The sequence below is a fragment of the Python bivittatus genome, unplaced genomic scaffold (assembly GCF_059951505.1).
Source record: "Python bivittatus isolate LINGU-HERP-01145 unplaced genomic scaffold, Pbiv_v1 ctg000020_np1212, whole genome shotgun sequence".
NCBI classification, from domain to species: domain Eukaryota; kingdom Metazoa; phylum Chordata; class Lepidosauria; order Squamata; family Pythonidae; genus Python; species Python bivittatus.
The window spans coordinates 109,302,451-109,315,087 of NW_028277030.1; the positions used below are offsets into that span (position 1 = coordinate 109,302,451).

The 12,637-nt window shown below is 41.6% G+C and overlaps 1 protein-coding gene across 7 annotated transcripts in view; it reads right to left on the minus strand.

The window, feature by feature from the left end:
• The window catches only part of MARK1 (microtubule affinity regulating kinase 1), a 79,393-nt gene extending 70,285 nt beyond the window's left edge, over window positions 1-9,108 (minus strand). For 3 of the 7 annotated variants that reach the window (XM_088146470.1, XM_088146461.1, XM_088146448.1), the window contains exon 1: window positions 8,521-9,108. In XM_088146470.1, coding sequence (XP_088002596.1) covers window positions 8,521-8,571 — 51 coding nt within the window. In that variant the 5' untranslated portion in view covers window positions 8,572-9,108. The remainder of the gene's footprint in view (window positions 1-8,520) is intronic. The other 4 variants (XM_088146455.1, XM_088146467.1, XM_088146445.1 and 1 more) reach the window with 2 other exon arrangements.
• Window positions 9,109-12,637: the final 3,529 nt, after the last annotated feature.

The window sequence follows — 12,637 nt, forward strand, 5'->3', positions numbered from 1 at the left end:
GACTGTAGAGGCAAACCAGGGGGAGTTGGCAGTAGAGGAAGCCAGCATAGCTATTGAATCATTTTCATTCCCAAACCAGGCACTCTCTCCTCTGCCTTCTTCTCAGAAAGAACAAAGCCCTCTAAAAAACAAGAAGAACTGAAACAAAGAATAACCGGGCATCTAGAACTGCACAAAAACAGAATAAGGTTGCCTGAATTGATGTTTGTTACAAAGAAACAGCTAGCACAAGTATTAAAAGATGCTAATACTGTAATATCAAATATAAGCACCAGCTCACTGTAAGAAACAAACCAACTAATGTACGGCATGGCTGCAGTTATAACTGAATACTTTGGATGCAAAATCAACAAACAAGAAAAAAAGCCAAACAGTGCACCATCAAAATGGAAGATCAGGTTGGAAAATAAGATCAGCATGCTAGGATCAGATGCAAGCAAGCTAGAACTGATGAAAGAAAAAAAGCTGAAGAACAAGAAGACCAAAGAATACCTGATCAAGGAAGATCACCTAACAACAAAGAAGATCAAAGAAGTACTGGAAATAATAAAGCAGCAAATAACAGCCATAGTCAAGATCAGCAGATACGAAGCTTGAATTGCATACTATAGGCAGAATCTCCAATTTCAGTCGAATCAGAAATGTTTCTACCAATCCATCAATGGAGAGACTGCAATGAACCAGTCAACACCTGAAAAAAAAGAAACGGTGCAGTTCTGGGCACAGCTATGAGACAACCCCCAAAAATACGACAAGAATGCAGCTTGGATAAAGGAGGTGGATGAGAATAAAAAAGCAGCTGAAATGAAAGAACTTGTAATAATGGCAGAAAAGGTGGAGAAAAGGGCAAGGAAGATCAAGAACTGGTCAGCACCAGGTGAAGATGAACTACTTGGTTTTGGTTGAAATATCTGACTGATCTGTACCCACTCACTGCTAAGCAGTTTAACAACATACTGCAAGGAGGTGAAATTGAAGATTGGTTAACATCTGGCAAAACCTACCTGATAATGAAAGATCCAACAAAAGGGCAGCACCAGGCAACTACAGGCCAATTACCTGCTTGCCAACAACTTTCAAATTGCTAACTGGTGTGGTAGCCGATGCAGTCCAACAGTATCTAGTTGAAAACCAACTCTTTCCATCTGAGCAGAAAGGAAGCTGCCTAAACAGCAGAGGAACAAAAGATCAGCTCCTAACTGACAAGATGATTTTGGAAAACTGCAAGAGAAAGAAGACCAACTTGAATGTAGTTTGGATTGATTACAAGAAGGCATCTGACTCCCTGCCACATGATTGGATAATCAAGTGCCTAGAAATAACAGGAGTCAGTAGAAACATCAGAAGGTTTGTGCAAAAATCAATGACACAATGGAAGACACAGTTGCTGGTCAATGGTGACAGAATGGGAGAGGTTAATATCAAGAGAGGACTCTTTCAAGGAGACTCACTATCACCACTACTGTTTGTCATTGCATTGATTCCTCTGTCAACAATACTGAACAAGTCAGGCCATGCCTACCAAACATCAAAAACATCTGCCAGTCTATCCCACCTCCTTTACATGGACAATCTGAAGCTGTATGGAAAAACATTATCTGAAATAGAATTGCTGCTCAACACTGTCCGAATATATGGCCAATATATTGCAATGGAGTTTGGACTGAACAAATGTGCCACCCTTACCATCAACAGGAGAAATATAGTGAAAACTAAAAGGAATCAAGATGCCCTGTGGAAATAAAATCAAGAGTCTGGATGAAGAAGACCACTACAAATACCTTGGAATCCTTCAAGCTGATAACATCAAGCATACTGAAGTCAAGAAGAAGGTTAGTAGTCAATACATCATGAGAGGAAGATCTTAAAGTCCAAACTCAGTGGAGGAAATACCATCGAGACATCATGAAGGCTTACTGAATACTGAAGACACCAAACTGGCTTACAAAAAAGACCAAATGAAGAATAGACAAGAGACATGGCAAGGCAAAGTATTACATGGCCAGTACATAAAAAAGCTAGCAGGCAAAGCAGATAACAAGACCTGGTAATGGCTAAGAGCAGGAAAGTTGAATAAAGAGACAGAGGGGCTAATTCTGGCTGCACAAGACCAAGACTTAAAACAAATGCATACAGAGCCCGAATTGAGAAAAGAGCAACAGACTGCAAATGCCACCCCTGCAAAGAAGCTGAAGAAACAGTGGACCACCTAGTCAGCTGCTGTGAGAAGACTGCCCAGACCGACTAAAAACAACGGCATGACAATAGCAACAATGGTGCATTGGAGTACTGTATCTGCAAGAACTACCATTTGCCTACAAGCAAGAACTGGTGGGACTACAAAACAGACAAAGTAATAGAAAATGAAGAAGTTAAAGTGCTCTGGGACTTTAGAATTCAAATAGACAAATACCTGCCACATAACACCCCAGACTTAACAATTGTTGATAAGAAAGACAAAAAAGTCTGGACACTGGACATTGCAATACCTGGAGACAGCAGAATAGAAGAGAAAGAACTGGAGAAAATCACAAAACATAAAGACCTGCAAATAGAAGTAGAACGACTATGGCAAAAGAAAGCAAAGATCGTACCAATAGTTACGGGTGCCGTAAGTGCAGTTGCAAAACATCTGGAGCACCACCTGAACACCATAGGTATTAACAAAATCGCCATCAGTTAATTGCAAAAGGCAGCTTTACTTGGAACAGCTTATATCCTGGAACGATACCTTTAGCGCCATCAAACAACATCCGCCTATCCCAGGTCCTTGGGAAGGACGTGACAGGTGGACAAAAATGCCAAATCCAGTCTAAACATTTGGCTGACTGTGCAACCAATAATAATAATATATTAAATTTATATGCCGCCTGACTCCCAGTGACTCTGGGTGGTTTACAATTGTAAAAACATCTAAAAAACAGAGAACAATTCAAAAAACACAAAAACAGCACAGGACAAAGGAACAACGATGGCAAAGAAAATAAAACCAGAGAGGAACAGAAAGGAAGGGCATCAATTGTCCTCTCCAAACACCTGGGTGAAGAGCCAGGTCTTTAAGGCCCTTCGAAATACCACTAGGGTGGGAGCTATTCGAATTTTGGGGGGAACCTCATTCCAGAGGGTAGCCGCTACTAAAGAGAAGGCGCATTTCCACGGTCCTGATAGGTGACATTGTTTAATCGATGGAACCCAGAGTACACCAACCCTGCCAGATTGAACCAGTCAGGCAGATACTATGGGAGACAGATGGTCCCTCAAGTAACCAACCCCTATACATGTAGGGCTTTATAGGTAGTGACCAACACCTTGAATCACACCTGGAAGCAAACTGGCAATCAGTGCAGCTCACAAAGTAGAGGTGTTACATGGGCATACTGATGTTTAATGGGAGTCATTTCCCAGAACTACTAGCCTCAAATTTGATCCATATTTACTTACAAAATAATACAACTGGTTATTATTGAACATACAAAAACAGCCAATTCTTTCTCCTTTTATGCTTTGGCTATATGTAATATTAAACTCATATTGCACAACAATTGTGCAATTGTTGTAATATTAAACTCATATTGCACAACAATTGTGCAATTTTCCTCAAAAGGGAAATATTTTTACTTTACCTACTTCTCCAATTTATCAATTGGCTCTTATAATATCATTCTGGGACCTCCAGATTTGTTTTCCAGTCTAAACTGTCCTATATACATTATGTATACAGAGGAAAAATTGTGATATTTTAATGTGTGGGATAACATAATACGTATTATTGGTAGTTAAATGTCCAAGTATGGAAAATAATTTCCTGGTCCTGAGACTTAAAAAAAAAAAAGTCTGAGTGATTTTTAGAAATCTTTTATATCACACATTTGGGGAAATTATTTTTTAAAAATCACATCAAGCTTTATATAGAAACTTGCATCACAAGGAAAATCCTTTTCTCCTTAAAATTTGTGTTGACATTAAAAAAGATAATCCATCTTTGATTCTGCAGATTGTTCCTAATCACTAGTGCTACCTGGGATGCAATGGATTCATATATTGCAAGACCATACATCGTTCAGGTGCAAATTACTATAATTACATCATCATCATCATTTCAGACTACACCGATGAGAATAGTGTCAGACTTTGCAATACAGTATGGTCAGAACTGTGTCATTGCCTTTCCCAACTGGGTTTCTCAAGCAATCTTCTCATGCATACATTTTGCTTAATGTTCCATTTCCAATCAATTCTTTCCTTCAATGTACCTGTTAATGATTCAGAACATGAGACTACTATTTTGAGAGTAATTTAATCTTTACATTATTTCTCTAGAAAGTCTGGGAAATAGTATATTATCTGACAAAATGCATCATGAGTGAGACAAGCATTTATAATTTCTGGGTCCTATACCTTAGAATTTCTAACAAATCCTTACTTGTTCAGCACCTTCATCTCTTATGCCTTATCAGCAGATAGTACATTTGTTACTTCCAAACTACAATAGGGCAATTGTTGTGCAAAATAGCAGAGTTACGTCAATTTTCTTAAAGGAAAGTGATACTTGTCAAATCAAGGCTACAAATAGCTGACAAAGAAGATATTCACTATTTAAGACATTCTAAGAAGACAATGCCAATGTTTCCAAGCAAACTGTTTTCAAGCAAACGACAAGGGAAGCCAGGTAGTCACCAGAATTGGGTCTGACTTCAGGCAATCTTTACTCTTTATCTAAAACAAACTTGGAAGTCAGCCTTGGACTTTACTTGCCTGTAATGGTGGGCTTGATCTCTGTAGCCTTCTGCAAATTTCTCTACTGCTTCCAAGTCCAGAAAAAAAACCCTATTTCTGGAGAAGGAGACATGTTGGGACTCATTTTTACATTATCAAAACAGTCTGAGTCCTATCTTCTTTCTTATCCATACATAGGAAATAAGGTGGACTACAAGCTGAGAAATCCTTATTACTCTAATCTTGGAGGAATGTAGTACAAGTGAAAAAAGAGCTACATCATCAGTTAATTCAATCTGATTTCCTGTGGTAACCACACAAGTCGACTAATATAAAAGTGGGCCCAATTTATAGAAGCAAGTACACAAACAGTTGTGGAACATTCAAAAGTAAAACTAACCAGTTCATTTAATACAAGTAAATGTCAAATATTAGCATTTAATACCCCATGCCAAGCCTATAAAAAGCACAGCCCATCAGTATCCTTTTTGTGGTCCCCAGATCCCAAGTGGGTAAGGCCAAAAATCTGAGGCCTTTTTGATATTTAATTATTTTTGATAATTTGGGTTTAAGGGGCAATTGTCTTAAGCCTTGCAAATACTTAATGCACCTCCTGTGGCCCTTAAAATTTCTTAAACTGTCTCCCAAAATGGATCCTAGTCCTATTCAGTTTGGGAATATGACAGTGATAGTAGTGCAGTGCTGTTTTATGTCTGTATATTACTCTCCTATATCTTTTCCCAACCCCTATCTCTTTGCAACCTCAATCAGATGAATGAAACCTGCCATATTTTTATTGTTTAGAAATTACACAGAAGTCCTGGCTTTCCCCCCAGAGTTTCTGTGCATTACTATTCTGAAAATAAATGCTCAAATGAAACATTTTAAGTTGACTATAGGACTCCAAAGAACATTCACATGAACATTAAATATTTTCCTGGTTGTTTTAGCTGTTATTCCAGGAACAACCGAACAGTAAAGGATTGTCATCCATACATGGAATAAAAGAAACAAAACAATCAACTCAAACTTTAAATCCCAGCACACAAAATGTCAAATAAAGTTAATCAATGTAAAATATATTTCTTCCCACACATTTCAGATCACAGGTTGCCTGAGAATCTAGAATGTTGGCACGATATCTACAAATCACATTCCTTCTGAAGTTAAATAGATTTTGCCCCTGGAAGAGTTTCTGATAGCCAAGAGCCCTGTGTCTAGAGAAACCATTATCTTTCATTCTTCTTTGCAGAGGCTGCAGTGGGTGCAGACAAAGAGAATCAATTCTCTGAAATCCTATTTGGTTCATTCTTAAAAATATCAATATCTTTCTGGAAAATATCTAGTGTAATAATAATTTTAAAAACTTCAGTATAAGAATACTCAACTGGGGAAAGGAGTAAAAATCAAAATCAAAATTACTTTAAAAGCAACTGCTTGTCTATTTCAATTATTTTATCAATTGCTGACTCACTCTAGGAAAATTATGGGAGAGAAGAAGAGACAATAGCAATCGTACTTAGAACAATCTGAAGTAAAATCAGATTAATTACAATCTGACCACAAATAAATAAAGCTCTAATACATTCGCAGACTTAAAATATACACAATGTACTACAAATGCTAGGATTGCTAAAAACAGATACCCTTAGTTCAAACTTATACAGAAATTATCTTTTTCAGTATATTCTAGAGCTGCTAGTTTATGCCTGTTTCCTTAATATATCTTACACTGAGAACCATATTCATGGTTTGCTTGTCCTGTACTTACTCAAATCCAGTTACACGCCAACTCTATTCAATCTGCAGTGAAACAACTTCAGAGCCCTTATTTATTTCTAAAGTCCGTCACCCATTTCTGATTGCAACCAATGCCCTCAAGTTTCAATGCATAGAAGCATCCATTCTCAACTTATATTTTCAAAAGTAAGAAACTTGCCATTAATCAGAAAGACTCTTAATATTCTTAGTCATGTTGGTACAGTTCTTGCTCCATGTAAAGTTAATTTAAGGCCAATTTTTGCTATTTTATGGTACCTTTGGGGGGGAAATGCTATAAACAGACACAAGTTTTTATTCTTCTCACCAGTAATTTTTTCTACTGTTATGCTAAGTAACAATAAATGTATGCTCCTACCTACAAAAAAAATCTACTATGCATCTTTCCTGTCATAACCTCTCTTCCCTATAAAGGGAGTGGGACAAGGTCCTTACACTGCATTAAAAAAATTTTTTTTTTACTTTATATGTGAAAGTATTAGCTAAGCCAAACTAAATCAGGATTACTACATCTGCAATACGATATGGTGTGTATCCATACAATTTCTTTAGCCAACATTCTGATTAAAACAGTCGGGAACTCTTTAATTACACTGAGCCAATGAAAGCAAAGCTATTTTTATAGTCAGCATTTCCTCTTCTCCCCACCATTGCTGTCACACACTTTCACATTAAATGCAACTATTCAAATCAGAATTGATAAATGGTGCCTCATACACAGACACAGGGATTCCAGGAAAGGGGGAACAGAACTTATGTTTGCTTAGAAAAATAAGCACCTTCAACAGTGATGGCACATTTCACACGAACACTGTAAAGTATGGGTCAATTCAACTCCTACTGCAATACTGCATCTCAAATATCTTTTCCCTCACACGTCTAACAAATCCTGTCATGTTTCCAGAAACAGTATGTGCAGATATAATGCCAGATTTTATACAACCTGGGTATTCAAGTTTTTTTTCCTTCATAAGTCAAGCAACTATTAACAAAGTGAAATGGGCATTCCAGTCACATTTCTGCTACCCCAAAGTCTAACATCTTGCATCTTGAGTGTGTCTGTGTTTACATAACACCATTTAAAAATACTTGCATGTGTTAAGACTTTTTCATTCTTGTTTTCCCCTATTGTACTGTTCCTATAACAACCTTCAAATGAAAACTAATCATTCCTTTTTATTTCTGTTGCTGTTATCTAAAGGCCGCTATCCAATAGTAATTATTTAGATAGACCTATATTGGAATGCTGCACAAGACAAAAACAAGACTAAGGACCAGGGAATTTGTGAAAAAGGATCTTATTGCTTGATACCAATGATGGACTGACAAAGCAGCCCACTTTTGGAGGTCACAATGTGGGCATCCATGCCTGGACCATAAGATCCCAGCTGGCACACACAGAATGACTTCTGGAGAAGAGGATCCCAGGAAAAAATGGATGCCAATTCCAATCTGTACCAGAGGCAGGGAGAGATCTGACCAGAAAGTTTACCTGCAAGGTTACCTCCTGCACAGATCACCCGCTCTTTCCCCTCCTCCTGCTTGGCCATGGAGGACCGGCTATCCCAACCATCTGGAAAGCTTCCACGTAAATCGAGACTGGCAGGCCAGCAGCAGAACTAGACACACCAGAAATATTTCCCAGCGGCTGCACTGCGGGGGGAGGAGGGGGAGCCGGAGTCTCGCAGCACGAAGGAAGGGCAGAAAGTCGCCCCGGGGAAAAGAAGGCGGCCCCGGGTGTGGCGAGGGGAAGGGAGGAAGCATCCCACCGAGGCGTGGCTGCAGAACGGGGAGAGGGGCGGAAGGGGAGATCCGGCGAAGGCCTGCCCGAAGGGGGGAGGGGAGAAAGGGGTGACCCTTCGCCGGAGACGAAAGAGGCGCCGGGCGCCACCCGAAGGACACATCGGTCCTCCCTCAGACCCTCACGAAAGCAAAGCCGCCCCTTCCCCTTCGGAGCCCCCCGACCGGCCGCGCGAAGGAACCTCCGCCCGGCGGCCGGCCACAACTCCGCCCGGCGGCACTCACATTCTCCGTGTCCCGCTCGTTGACGGTGGGCAGCGGTGTGCGGGTGGACATCTTGCGCGTGCGATTGCGCCGCCGCTGCAAAGCCGGCCCGGGCCAAGACTGGGAAGGGCCGGCCCCGCGACCGCCTGCTCTCCGCCTCCCTTTCCCGCTCCGGACTCGCAGGCCTCTGCGGGGCGGCTTCTCCGCCGGAGCGGCCCCTCTTAGGCTCCCGGAGTCCCTGCCATGGCTTCTGGGTCGGCCGCCCTCGCCGCCGCCCCCTGGGCCGGGATCGCGGCGGCGGCGGCGGCGGCTCCTCCTCCCGCTGCCGCCACTGCGCGCTCAGGTGAGTAGCCGGCCGCGCTGCGCAGGGGAGCCGGAGCTCTTCCCTCCCCGCATCCGGCGGCGACGGCGGCGGCGGTTCCTCCCCGTTCTCCTCCTTCCTGAGCCGACACGAAGCGGACCGCGGCTGGCGCTGATCTGCCGGCAAAGGACGCGGAATCGCCAGAGCAGCCGGTCACGGTCAGTGCGGAGAAAACGCTAGGGGCGCTTCAGCCGCGCGGCTCTGCGGCGAGGCTCGCGCCTTCATTCATTGCTGAGCCGCCCTCCCGCCTCCCGCCGCGCACGAACCCAAATCCACCCCTCCCGCCCTTTCGGGCTGCTGCTGCTCCTCCCGCTGCCGCTCCTCCCGCTGCCGAATTCCGGCGGGGAAGATCTTCAGTGCGCAAATGACGCGAAATCCACGTGGAGTTTGACCTGTACAGTACTGTGTATTTTCCAAGTCGATGGAAACGGGGAGACTCGTGTGACTTTTGTAGCAAGGATCCCTGTGTGAAATCACTCCCCCCCGCCCCACTTTAGTTTGTCTGCCTTTGGCCGGCAGCCACCTCATTACATTGCAGGGGAAGATCTGTGGCTGAATTTTGCATTCATTGATTGTCAGACTCAGCGCCTGGTCTGCTTTGATTAAAAAGTTGTTTTTTTAAAAGCAGGGTTTTGGGAGGGGCAGCCGGTGGCAGCTGCTAGGAGCCAAACGGTGTAGTCCAATTCTGCCTTTTCAGAAGTTCAGACTGAATCTCCACTGTTAATTGTTGGAAGAGTTGAAATGAGCTGGACGTAAAAGAATGCAGTGGAAATTGCTATAACAGTCTTCAAAAAGGGATCCCGAAAACAAATGATGGTTGGGACATTGTACCCATAATATGAAGTACAGTATATATAAGCAATGAATCCCTATGTTAATTGTCAGGTAAGAACCATACATAGAAAATATTTTCAACGTACATTCATTGAATGTAAACCTGGCACCAAAAATGGTAATGGTTACAGTTTGAATTAAGCCCAATTTACTTGTTGAAAGAGCAGACAAATCTACTTCAGGCAGGATGTGACAATGAATGGGTTTCTCACTGGTTAGAGGTTTTGTGAGGGCCACCACAGAGAAGTACTGGAGCTCTGGTAGAGCTAAGGTGCTGCAAATAATAAACCCAACCACAGTCTTCAGTGCCCCAAATGCTTTTTAAGGAAAGAAAGAAAGTACTGTTCTGTGCATCAAGATGTCAGTATAGATACACAGCTTTTGCAAAGCAAAGCCAAGCTGTTACTCTGGAGCACCTGCAGAAGAGGCAAGAAAAGAAATGGATGCTTCTGGATTGGAGAGGACTAGATGTGGTGCAGAAAAATAATGAGGTGTCAGTGGTGTGGAAACTATGCCGAAGTTAAAAATAGTAGTAGAAAAATAACAATTTGTATTAATGATGACAATGATTACAAAGTTTGTTCTCTTCATCTGGAAGTGCCATATGGGGTTCTCCTTCAGCTTCCATCTGCATTATGTATATAGTAATAATCAAGTTTACAGCACTATTCTAAGAAAGTATGCGAGCAGCTTTAAACACTCGAGTGTATAAACAAGAAGACCTTATCAGGTTCAAATGATTAGGTCTTTATTCTCAGTCCAGTTCCACTGATATTCTCTAGAAAATCTTAATTAGAATCCTGAGAATACTAACATTTGATTTGTTAAAAAATATGTTTAAGGTCTTCCTGATTAGAAAGTGCTGCAAGATGTAAACAAAGTACATTACAATAGATTATGCTGCTTATGATTTATGAGTGGATGAGTAAAGTTTTATACATTTGATGGTGGGGATGGGGAAGAAATTGTTTTGTTGTTCTCATTTTTTCTATAATTTTTTAAATAAAGAAGACAGAGAAAAGTGACGAGCATTCTGCCTTTTCCAACTGCATGGGAAGAGAGATAAGTACAGAGAGAAGAGCATGTCTGAGACAGATGACAAAAATGTCAGCAAGAGAAAAAATGGCCCCATCCACTTTTAACTGCTCCAAACCACAACTGACATTTGACCCCATAAGTTACTCCCAAAAGAATGTGGCCTCAACAGAAAAAAGATTGCCCATCCCAGACTGAACAGTTTATGAGGGAGAAAATGAAATTGTCATATTCACCCATCCTTATTTGATAGAAGGAATTTCCAAAGGGGACTATTGCAAAACCATTGTGTCCATCAACTGTAAGTTTCCAGTCATGTTAATTACAAAAGCATAATTTCATTCCTAGAGAATCACATTAAAAAGTGAAAATGATTCCAGACTTCTCAGTTTGTAAATGATGAGCACTCTGAAGTAAAGTTGGAGTTTGTCCCTATAGTTTTGATGTAGATGTTTTGCAACGTAGAAAGTAAGGGGCATTAAAAATTTAGCCAGCCAGCCTGCCTGCCTGCCTGCCTGCCTGCCTGCCTGCCTGCCTTCCAAATGGGAGCTTGATTCAAATCTGACCAAAGGAAAGGGGCAGAGAGTATATTTCTGGGTCAGAAGAATTTCAAAATTAGCCTGTAATAGAATTTGATTACCTTTGGTTTGTTTAACATAGGAGACTAAGAAGATTCTTGTTGGATCAAATGAAGCCCTATATAGTCCAACACTCTGTTTCCAAACTTTCCAACCAAATGCCCCCTGTTGCTTTCACATGCCTGATGTGAAAGCAACAGTGCCCTTGTGTGTGTGACCCCCAGTGACTAATACTAAAAATGATATAGATAATAATAGTCACTGATACCTATATCCTCGAATTTGATTTTAATTTTTCCTCACATTAGAATTATTCAAGCCCCTGGGCTATTGGAATGCCTTTTTCTGTATCTTTTCCAGTATTAAACTAACTTTTTTGAGATGCAGTGAAAAGAAATGTATCCCAATGCAGCACAGATTTGTACAAAGGCGTTATATCATTGATAGTTCTGTTTTCTATTATTTTTCTAGTAATCCCCAACTTCTTTATTTTTAAATGTGTAGCCTGCCTTTCTGCTTATATAAGCATTCAAAGCCATTTACAATAATAAAGCAAAATATGAAATATAAAGTCAATTTCATTAAAATCAATGCTGTCAAAATCAATTAACATTTTAGAGCTTGCTGAAATGGTTTTGCCATTTTCCTAAATACTGGGAGAGTGGTGGCCTAGGGCATGATTGGTAACAATATTTCATACCCCGAGAGACCAGCAGGGAGACAGGTCCCTCGGATTGGACCCCCCACCAAGTGATTGATGGACCCAATGGAGATCCAAAGAGAGCTTGGTGTTTTCCCTGAGGATCTCATGGGCAGTTCAGCTGAGGCCCTAGTTGCCTGGAATGGGTGGATGGCTGGGGCCTTGGATCGTATCATTCCTATGTGGCCTCTCCCTGTGTGCCAATCCCCGGGTGCCCCTTGGTTTAGTGAGCAGATGTGATGGAGTGGCATGGGACTGGAAGGGGGGTAAAGAACGTGATCTCGTCTCCAGAGCAACGCGCTGGAGATAAGAGGCAAAAGCTGACGCACCCCTAACATTCCAGGAGATAGTGAATTCCTGTTCCTGGGAACTAGCCGGCAGTCTGAGAAGATTTTTGTAAACAAGCACTAGCTAATAAACCTTGCTGATTGAACCTGCACGGTCTCCAGGAGTTCCTTGGGCTAGGCCTGACATCAATTCTGGAAGATGAAACACCAGAAGAGAAGTCTGGAGCACTGCTGGAGGAAAACTCAAAGCGACTCTGACTAGACACGGGTAAGAGCCCATATTAGGGATTACCTTGTGGCAATAAGGGCGGCGAAACATCAATATTTCTCTGCTCTTACTGCA